This window comes from Dromaius novaehollandiae, chromosome 5, assembly GCF_036370855.1.
Source record: "Dromaius novaehollandiae isolate bDroNov1 chromosome 5, bDroNov1.hap1, whole genome shotgun sequence".
Lineage (NCBI taxonomy): Eukaryota > Metazoa > Chordata > Aves > Casuariiformes > Dromaiidae > Dromaius > Dromaius novaehollandiae.
This window is the reverse complement of record NC_088102.1, coordinates 51,101,578-51,112,658: the sequence shown is the minus strand read 5'-3', so window position 1 is coordinate 51,112,658 and position 11,081 is coordinate 51,101,578. Positions and strand designations below refer to the sequence as shown.

The 11,081-nt window shown below is 39.3% G+C and overlaps 1 protein-coding gene across 1 annotated transcript in view; it reads left to right on the top strand.

The window, feature by feature from the left end:
* The first annotated feature begins 44 nt into the window (after nt 1-44).
* Nucleotides 45-11,081, top strand: part of PDHX (pyruvate dehydrogenase complex component X) — a 61,950-nt gene continuing 50,913 nt past the window's right edge. Inside the window, exon 1 of the mRNA XM_026099969.2 lies at nt 45-238. Within this exon, the coding sequence (XP_025955754.1) occupies nt 94-238 (145 nt within the window). The 5' untranslated portion in view covers nt 45-93. The remainder of the gene's footprint in view (nt 239-11,081) is intronic.

The window sequence follows — 11,081 nt, the reverse complement described above, 5'->3', positions numbered from 1 at the left end:
GGCCGAGGCGGGGCGCGCCGCCGCTTTCTGCTCCGGCGGCGCGAGGGACAGCCCCGGCGGGGCGGGGCGGGGCGGGCAGCGAAGGGCAGGAAGATGGCGGCCTCCCTGTGGCTGAGCGGCGGCGGCGGCGGGGGGGTGGCGCGGCTGCTGCTGCGCGGGCGGGCGGCCCTGGGCGCTGGCGCCTCTCGCCCCGCTCGGGCGGCCTGGAGGCTCCTGCACGGGACCCACGAGCTGCGCGGTGAGTGTTTGCGCTGCGCCCTTCGCGGTTGGCCGGTGCCCGCGCCTTTGCTGCCTGCGTGAGGGGGAGAGCAACGGCATTGAGGGTGGAGGGTGGGAGATGCTCGGGCGGCCGGGTCGCAAGGCGGCGGGCAGGGGGCAGCGGCAAAGAGGCGTCTGCGGTTCCCGGGTAGCCGTAGGGCGGCAAGGCCGAGTAGGGCTGTTGGTGCAGGGAGTGGAAGAAAACGAGTAGCAGAGTCCTATTGGAAAGTAGATAAGAGGTGGTGGAGATGGGATAGTTTGGCAGAGGGCTGCTTGGCCTGGTCTCTGGAGGTACGAAGCGCAAGGACGTTTTGGTGATTTTCTGATAAATGTTGCTCCTGCTTTTGATGAAAAAAATTATTTTTTTCCCACTGTATAGCTTCCAAATTCCTTTTCTAGTATCTTGCTTTCTCTCCCCAGCTTTATTCTCACTCTTTCTTCTTTGTCCTTCCCGTCCCACATCCCAAAGGATGAAGTTGAATATAGAAGTCTCGGAAGAAGACAAAGCATTCGACGTGTGTTAAGCGGTCAAATTAGTATTTAACGCTGAAATGCTGTTCTTCATTTTCAAAGAAGGCTTCTTGACTCCAAGACCTGAGTGTGGCAGCCTTCATTGGTTCTCTGTTAGTTTCGTGGCCCGATCTAAAGGACACCACCTTTGTAATCTGCTGGGAATAATTCACTTCTTGTTGCCAAAGCTAGGTTAGCTGTCAGTTTCTACAGAATGCAAGCTTAGGTATTATTTTAAATAATTTATTTCCTAACTCTCTTAGGAGCCCGGAAAAATCTTCCCTTATGGCATCTAGGACAATAAGATTAAAGACCGTAGCATCTAGGCTTTAAAAATATTTACTATTTTTTAGAAAAAACAAATACTGTGTTCTTTGCTCTGGCTGATGTGGCACTATGTATTGTGAAAAAAAGGAGGACTTAATGTAATAGAATAAGAAAAGAAAATAGAGGAAATAGCCAATTTGAAAGAAATTGTAACGTATCAAAAACTTTAAAAGGAAGGAAGGAAGCAAACAAAAAGCAGAAACCAGGTCAAATTACTGGGAGGAATAAAGTCGAAAAGGTAACAGCATAACATGATGTAATTTGTGCCTGGCAGATGCAGCAAAGAAATATTTTGTAAATGAATTAGTATGAAAAAGAAGAGTTAGCTTGTTATACAGTGAAATGTACCCAAGACTGAAGTCTGTATTGCTGCTGCTTTTTCAATTAAACTGTCACAAAAAGGTTACCAGTGCCCAAAACTATTGGTAAGTGCTAGACTAGGTGAAGCAAAAAGGTTATTCAGATAAGTTAGATGTCGTTTAGATAGGTGAATATTTTATCAGATATTAGTTGAGAAATTGTGGAGGATGAAGGAGATGATGGAAGCTGCTTTGTTCTTTCCCACTATCTTCCTCATCTTAAAAGAAAAAGAAGAAATTATATGGAAGTCTCCTCCAGTAAAGAGAAGAGTCTTTTCAGAGACTGCGGTTAACCAGCGAACCAGATTTGTAAGCACTGACAAGGCCTATCAGAACCTTGTTTTGTCAGACCAGTCTGATATCCTTTTGTACTGGGGTATGATATCGTCTGTATGGGAAAGATGCAATTGGTGTTTTAGATTCATTTTTCATAAGGTTTTGGCATTGTCTCATGCAGCCTTCTCATAAACAAGCTGTAGAAACATGGCCTCAAGGAGTCTCTGTAGGGCTACTCAAACTGGTTGGGAATGCATGGGGTAATTATAGTTCACTGTCAAACTGGAAAGCTGTATCGCATGAGGTCCTTCAGGGACCTCGTGTCTAGAGTTGCACTTTAATTGCTGTTTTTGTTAGAAAGCTGGATATTAGGTTTTTAGAGGTAGAATTAATACCTCCCTTCCATTTGAGATATGTCTGAGATGGGAGAGATTGCAAATGTCTTTTGAGGACAGAGTTAGACTTCAAATTGATCATAGTAAATTAGGTAAAACAGCCTGAAAAAAGTAGCGTGCAAAGCATAAGGACAAATGCCTGATACAGGATGAGATGTGACAGTCATAATGTTGCAAAGGAGACCTGGGTTTTACGATGGATTGTAAATTAAACACGAGTCTGTATCGTCGTCAAGCTAGGAGTGTTATGTGGAGGACACATGGTAATCCTCCTTCCTCTCTCCTTAGCACTCATAATGCCTCAACTGAAGTTTTGCGTCAGTTTTAGATACAGTATGGGAAGGATCCCAGAAGGATATTGGCTACTAGAAGAGAATTCAGACAGAGGAGTGAGAATTATGAGGGGTCTAGAAAATGTCATCAGTGAGGAAAAACTGAAGAAATTGGAGTTCATAAGGGAAGCAAGATTGGTGGGAGAGTAGGTCTTCAAATATATAAAATACTCTGTTGTGGATAAGGCCAAGAAAAAAAAGGATGCTGACAACTGAGGGCAGATGAGTACTTTCTTAATTGTAAGTATAGTTAAACATGTAAATAGAAAGAGGCTGTCTAAATTAAGGGTTTTTTTTTCCAGAACTTGGAGATTCCACCACTTCTCTATCACCTTTCTGTTCTACCAGTGATGCTTCAAGTAGCTGGAGAAGGATGCAGAGGTGTATTTTTTGCTTGTTTGTTTTAAATGGAGAAAATGAGTTTAAATTTATTCATTGCATGCTTAGCAGAAAACTACACAGTAGTCAACCTATGGGGTCAGGGCAACATCCTTTCAAGATACCATTTTCTCTTCCCAGGAGTTTGTTGTTAGAGATTTACTAGGCAGATCATCTCCTTACCTTGCATATTTTCCTCTCATTCAGAGACATGTGGGAAGAATTTTGGATGCCCAAGTGAAATTTGAGCCTTTCTTCCCCAACTTGATTTGTTGTTGCAGCTTGTAAAACATTAAACAATATTCTGGCACGTTTCTTGAGGTACTGGTGTGACGCTGAGCATAAAATATCTGAACTCTTCATTTTTTTTTATACACTTATAAATAAGTGAATTCTTGTTAACCTTATGTAATAAAACTACATACATTTTACGATAAAATTGAAAAGTAGTTTAGAGACTTGTTAATCACTGTCTTTTTGAATTCTGTATACCCTTCTTTTCAGCATTGGTCTGCTCTCCTGCTTTTCTGTATGAAAATATTTTTCCTCTGCAAAACTCAGTGTCAGTGATCTGAGAAGGAGGCCATCTCCGTGCTTGAAACAATATCATTTATTTTCAGATTTTAAGAGAAAGTTTGCTTCCTTCTTCATATAAGTATCTAGGTCATCTAGTCTGTCTTTTCGTCCGAGGCAGAATTGGCTTATCTATACGTTAGTCCTCATTATGTTATCTATCTAACATCTTAAAGACAGACCTCTTATCTACAATCTTCCCAGGCAATCTATTTTGGAAATTTATATCTTAATGGTGGGAAAGGTTTATTTAATATGTAGCTTGAGTTAAATCTATTACTTTTGGGTATGGAAATGAAAAGTGATTATTCTCTTTCTTCCTCCCTTGCAGCAAGCTTTTATGTATTAAGGCTGGTAAGTCTCACCTATAACTTGTTTGGTCTTTCCTCACTGATGAGTTTCTTTGAACCTCTTACTACTCTTTCTGCTTTTCAGGGTGGAATGTATTTTAATGACATCATCTTTTTAAATGTGTGTTGTAGCTTCTAAAATGGTGGAAGGAAACAGAAAACTCTTAACTTCTCTGGTAAAATCCTGCTCTTTAGAACATAAAGCTCACTCTTGGTTCCTTGTTTGAGAATTAAAACTTTAACCTGGTTCTGCTTTAGCATTGACTTTATTCAGGTTTTTTTTTTGTTTCTGTAAATGCCACCATTTGGAGTATTGGTTCATACAGATCTGGCTTTGTTGTGCTGCTTTTTTTGTTTGTTTCTTTATTTGCTTCTGTCCCTCTCTTTGAGAGGGGTGGGATAAGGTTGTTTTGCATACTCAAAACTCTCTTTTTGACTTCAGTTATGCATTTTGAGTGTATCAGAACTGAACTCCTACTTTGTCAGTTAGTTTTGTAACAGAGGGAATAATTGGGAGGAAAGTACCTGTATGAGATAAGAACTGAAGTACAAACAGACACACTGCCGGGGCAGGGAGGGAAAGGTGAACACGTTTCGAAATGAAATGCTATCAATGGCATAATCCATGGTTAACCTCAATTATGACCTACCTGATGTTTTTCGGATCCTTGCCTTTTGCCTGTTGTGCTTAGATGGCAATGTGGTATTAGAGAAAGAAAAATTTTCTTTCCAGCTCCACCACCTGAAACATTACTTGCATTGCTGACTGATGATGTTGTTAGTAAACAATTAATGAATCAAAGACATAAAGCATAGAGCATCTTTTGAAAATTCTTAATCCATTAACAAAGAAAAAGTCTTTGTGGGTTAGGCCATGAAGGTTGTGTTCATTTATAAACAGATTAAAAGAGACACTCACGTGGAACCAAAGGATATGACTTTTCTTTTAGCAAAACCACTACTTAAAAAAAATTCTGTTGGGAATGTGATTTAGCCCAAAGCCCCTGCTGAAAATAGAGGATTAGCAAATTGGCTTAGGTTTGTGATTTATTTTTGAATGCTTTTTTATTTATCTGAGAGAGTGTAGGCTATCAGCAGTTGGTGCCCAGGGCTAGCCTGCAGGTTGCATCTGGTCCATCAAAAGAAATAGTCTGCTGCTTGCTGCCCTCTTTCCTGGGGGTTTTCAGATGCTGTCCGGTTATGTGACTAAGGCCTTTGACCTCATCACATGATGGAGAATGCCAGTGTTTCCTTGTGCTGAATGCCTTTTCAGTTATATGGAAGGAGGATGGCAATATTGTGGCATTTGATACTTCAGTGTCTCACTAGAAGACTTCCTTGCTGCTGTTTAGCTTGGGCATCACAGGTGTGTGGGCTCTTTCTGGAAGACAAGGGAAGAATATTAAGGGAAACAGCTTCTCTTTAGTTGTCTTCTGATGCTTAATTATTGCTCTTCCTGCACCTTTTGCCTAAATATATGCCTACAGGCCAGCCAATGGTTTGGATTTGCTGATAAACAATATCTTTAGCATATAAAGTCAGACTAGGGTTTTGATATTACATTGTTTGACTACGGTTTCTTCATTTAAAGGATTTTCCTTTTATAATATGGCATTTGAAGATTTCTTTAGGTAGATCCTAAATCAAAAGGAGATTAATTCAAAATAAGCTCTTCTAAATAAACATAACAGCTCTTTTCCCTTGTAATTGATAATTGCAGCATTAAGTCCAGCTGGGGGCAAGAAATGTTAGTGTTGCCAGTGATATGTCTTGTGACATTTCTATTTTGTTGAACCTGCAGATGGTGTGAGTGCATTATCTTTCAGTGATTCGAACAATGTGGCTTTAATATGTCCTTGTATTGAAAGGAGTAATGTGCATCTGACCTGTGAAATGTGAGGGATGTGCTTTGGGAGATCAAGAAAACAAACCCAAAGTGGAAAAAAGATCAGATCATTTTTTCTGCTATTGGTCCTACCCTCTATTATATCTCTTTGTTCACATTGTTCATCCCCTGTAAGCTGAGAGTGTGAAATTCCAGCTATGCCTGTATATAGGCTTTTGAATGCCTTTAATCACATTAGTCAAAGTACTAATGTTTAGGTCTGCTTCATAATGGCAACAGATTCTTCTGTGATACATTTGTATTTCAACAGGTAATTGACATTCTAATAACTTTGTGGAATTGCACAGTAAATTCAGCGTAAGGCCAGAACACTGATGAAATGAGGTGTTGGTGTACTTTCTTCATGGAAGGAAGAAAAATAGAATGAAGCTTTATATCAGAGGACTGTCAAGTTTTCTTTCTTGTGTTTTTTTTTTTTAATGTTGCTTAATCTTAGCATTGTTTTTTTTTTTTTTTTTTTTTGGTTGCAATAAATCTTTTAATTTCTGACTGGAGGGCATAGGAAGCCATGAAGTATCTCACCAGTGGGGCACATTAAAGCATTTATGTTTTCAGTTCATTGCAGCTTTTTTGTTTTGACAAAACTCTAGCTGTTCCCATATCAGAAGTCAAACAGGAGGCAATGAACCTGTATTATGCTGAGTACGTTCAAAGCATGAAATTCACTGCCAGCAAGATTCTCAGATTGTGGTTAATGGCATATTTTGCAGATAATAGGTTATTTCACAGGTAAGAATAAAGAAGTGAGAATGAGTCAGGGTGGACAGAAGAAGGCTGAGCAGCTGCTTTTGGTTATATCAATCCTTGATATAAAATTGAAGTAAAGGGAGAACAACAGTCATACATGGTTGTGCTTTAAACTTTTTCCCTAAATGGGCCTCCTTCAAAATCTAGTGCACATGCTGCGTTGCAGAATTAGACCTGTGATGAGTAGGGAGAAGAAATAATTTTCTTGAATAAAGAACATTTTGATTTTGATTGATCTTGATTATTTTAAAACACCAAATCAGTGTTAACAAATGTGTTTTTGGGAAGTTTTTTCAGTGAGCTTGTTGACCCAAACTAACCTCCAGACAACTGCAGGTAACTAGAAATGGAGTTTTAAAACCAGTGCCGCAGCACTGACAAGTCTGTTGATGGAATTTTTCCTTCTACTTGATGCATTGCTATAGTGGATGCTGTGACCATTATTTTTTATATGATTCTGCATAGTTCAGTTTAGGCTATGTATAAGTGTAGGGGAAAAAGGAGGCCTTGAACAAAATAAAGTATTATTAGAAGGAAAGCATTTGTTGGTATTCTTTGCCCGTTCTTTTTTTGCCGCCATGGCCATCCAAGTTATCAACATCTTTTTAAGATAAAGACCTTCTCAAGCCATATTTAGAAATAACAAGTGAGATAAATTTTTTAGTATTCTCCCTGAAGCCCTTTGTCCCCAAGATTTTCTTGGAGTACTAGGAATATTTTTTTCCTTTGATCTCCCTGCAAAAGCAGCCCAGAAATTAATCTTAAGTTTTGCTGGTTAATGTAGGAATTAAAAAATGCAGGAGGGAGGAGAAGAGGAAGAATTTGCTGTCAGATGCATCACAGTCAATCCCTTTGCCTTCAGTGGCAGTAGGGTTACATGTATTTAGATGAGGACAGAATTTTGCTCTAATAATAATACTGTTAACTTTTTTTTTTAAGATGCATAAAAGCAAATAAGAGGAGATCATTGACAGACGAGTTGAGTGAGGGAGCGGTTTAATTTTCTAGAAGTCCATGCTTGCTTCTCACTAGACCTCCTTCCTATTACAAGTATTCATACAAGTCTACGTGCAGTTTTCCAGTGTAGAGATCAAATCTTTTCAGCTGTCTGCAGATTCAAATTTTAAATGTATTTTTCGAAGTGATTTGCTTGTTGCAGATGAGTAGAAGTTTGTGAGGCTGTTCTAAGTAATTCAAATTAGCTTTATACCATACACCTTGATTGCCATTTAAAAAATCATCATTTATCTATAATTAGGACAGGCAATCAGGTAGATTAAAAAAAATATATAACTTGCGTGTGGGAGAATATGGCAGAATTTCAAAAGCTAATACTTGGCAACTGTAAGTATGGTTTTACTTTCTTTTTAAATGATGACCTATGATACCCATTGAATTCTTTTTGATTTGAATGTATTTTAGTTAAAAAAAAAGTTTGTTTGCAAATTATTTTTAAAATTAAGCAGTATGATGAACTTCCAAATTAGTAGTTTAAAAGAGAATATTGATGACATCAGTGGTCTTCCTGCAATGCATTTAAAGTCTGGAGGGACAATCCACAGAATTTTACAGCCAGATGTTTCTTGTTCAGAATGGAATTATCACATAATTACATAGGAATATTATAGTACATGATGTTTTGCAGTAAAATGTTAGTTACCTTCCAGGTAGTAGTAACCTTTGTTATCTGTCACTTGCAGGGTTTTATATTTTAGCATCTTCACAGAAAGTGGAATCTTCAAAACTTTTAAATATTATGAAGAAGTATAGGGTTAGTTTTCTCAAGATTAATTTTTCTTCTTACAGTTTCTGAATAATTGCCTGCAGATTCAAGAGGATGTAATTACACTGAAGTGTTTTCATAGGCCCAGAAGGGAAAGAAAGCTAGTTTAGTTATGGTACTGCATTTATTGCCTAGAGCATGTGTCCTGATCCAATATCGGGAGGGTTTCGTTACGATCCCAAGGACGAGATTGACGCTAAAACTGGTCAAATATCGTACAACCTTTTAACTTTATTTTCCACGAAGGGGGGAGAAAAGGTGGGAGAAGGCGAAGGGGAGGAGGGAGAAAGAGCGAGAGAGCGGGGGAGAGAGAGATATCACCACCCGTGGATCCAGCAGCGTCCTGTTGGTCCTCGTCACCCTGGGTGTAAATTTTAGCGATGCGCATGCAGCAATTACAACTCGAGCAGGGTCCGACCCTAGGTTCCCGCTGAAAAGTTCAGAGCCAAATCAAGGCAGTGACATGCGTGCAGTAGTTACAGCTCGAGTTGGGTGCCTCTGAAGAGGGACCCCGAACAAAGAAATCCCTGGGCAATTATAGCTTTTTCAAATTGTTTTCCACCCCTCACGCGGTAGTTCAGACCAATAGTAATATTTAAGTCTGGGGTCTCCTGCTCCTTATTGGGTCTCATCACTGTCCCTAGGTAGGCTGTTTACTGTTGTGGTTTCTGCTGGCAGGTGTGTCTTCATTCTTCGAGTCCTGCCCTTGTCTCTCAAGGTCCTGACAAAGAGGTGGTCAGTTAACACTGTTTTCAGCAGTGCACAGGAATGCAAACTGCTGGTAACTCCCTTATCATTCCAGTTTGAAACCAGCTCTCAGGCCCTTTTCTTACTGAACTAGGTTATTTTATCTAAGTGTGGCCTAAGGCTTCAACAAATTTAGCTACTCATGCTAAGCAAGTTTTATAGAAGTTGTGCTAAGCAGCAATAATTTACAGTCCAGGTCCCAAAGTCTCTGCCCGATCATGGTCTGGTTCAGCTCAGGCTCGATGTGCCCTGGGTGGTCGCAGGGAGACCATTTCGGGGGTCGCAGCAGCTCAGTCCTGTTTCCACTGGAAACAGATGGCTTGTTCGGGGTTATGGTTTGCTTGCACCTTATGTACCAAGACATGTTTAAGGCAAAATTTCGCTCATCTGTCCGCCACAGCATGGGACTAGGAGGGAGAAGATGCATGATCTTTACATTTGTTTTGACTGGTGATGCGGGGTGAATCATTCATTCCTGCTATCACTCAGTTTTACATCGGTAATATGGAGGTAACGTTGTTAATCTGGTAAGACAGTTTGTATTCTGTTGTCCACAGAAGGATCTGAGTAGCCTTCACCTCACCATCTCTTCCTGAAAGGGGCTAGCAGAACTCTTTAGATTTTCTGCTGTTTCCCTCCCCTCACCCCCCAAGGATTTTCCTGTTCTTTCAGTTATGTGATTATATGTTGGTCTTTCTATGTAATAATAACAAGCCTTTGTTAGTTGCTAGAACCTCACAAGTCAAATATTCTGTGTACCTGGTGGAAAGTTGGGGAAGCATGAAGGAAAGAATTTCTTTAGTTACCACCATAAGTATTCATCTGATCTCCCACTTATTGGAGGTTTTGCTTAGTTATTATCTAGTGACCAATGAGTTTATTCTTTGTGTGGTAAGTTTTTGTTTGAGCGTGACTGCTAGTAATAAGACTTTTAAGTGCCTAAGACTGGTAGCCTACTTTATTTCTGACTATGAGAGGCATAGTCAGATACCTTCTAAAACGGAGTTTGAGTGGCTGGCTGCTCTTCAACTGCAATTACTAATATTGCAATGAGACACAATAGTATAGGAAGAGGCAGCTTCTCATTTTCAAATTTGTCACATTCTTTGATTTTTGTTCAGGCGGGGGAATCTTCCTTTTGCTTCCTCTTCCATTTACTTTTCCATTACTTTACTTCATGTGCATCTTGCTGCTGGATCTTGTCTCTTAACTTGATCAAAGGTTCAGGAGGGACTGTGTAGTTTGTGGTAGTTCATATCATGAAAGGGAAAAAGTTGCACACTAAATTTGTTGCCCGCTTTTGGGTTTATGCCAAAGTATGGAGCATATTCTAGGCAATGGGGCACTCTTTAGTAAGTGAAATATATGAGGCACCATGATTAAATATTAATTCCTTCTTCATTAGAAAAGTAGAATGCTTTCATTATTTTCAATGTTCCCTACTTCTAGTTAGTCCTAGATGTTTGTGGGGTATGCCTTCAAAAATCACCTTTTCTGTGTCAAAGTTTACTTGTCAAATTAAACGAAACAAAGCATTTCTTTACGTCATGCAAGTTTAAGTAATGTAATGCATTCTTTTCTACTTGTTATCTATATATTTTGAGTGAACACAAATAATACGAGGAAAATTGTGCACCTGTACTTTAATTTGCAGTATTTCAAAAATGATCATAGATAAACATGATTTGATAAATGAATGCAGATGTACATTCACAGATTAGTATGCAATCAGAATGTAGTTCATTTAGTTATGTATTGTATTATTATGTATTTATGTATTGGTTCAAGATGGGAGGTTAGAAAAAGAAACTTTATTAAATTCTTGGAGGCAATTCACATGAAAATTACCGATGTTTTTAGGAACAATGTCTGGATAAATTTCTAAACATGAAAATAATGAATCATACTGAACTGACAAGTGCTTATGTGTCACAGAAGATCATTTCTGTGAATGATTTGGAAAAGGAGAATTAACCTGGAAATGGAAGGCTGAAACAAATACATGTTTATTTCTTCATGAAAAGTCTTCCGGGAACATGAGCCATGCTCACTGTTTTGGGGAACATGACCCTGATTGTGTTGATCTCCTGGAGACTTTGGGGAATAAATAACTCGCTTTCTGATCTCAGACCATTTTAAA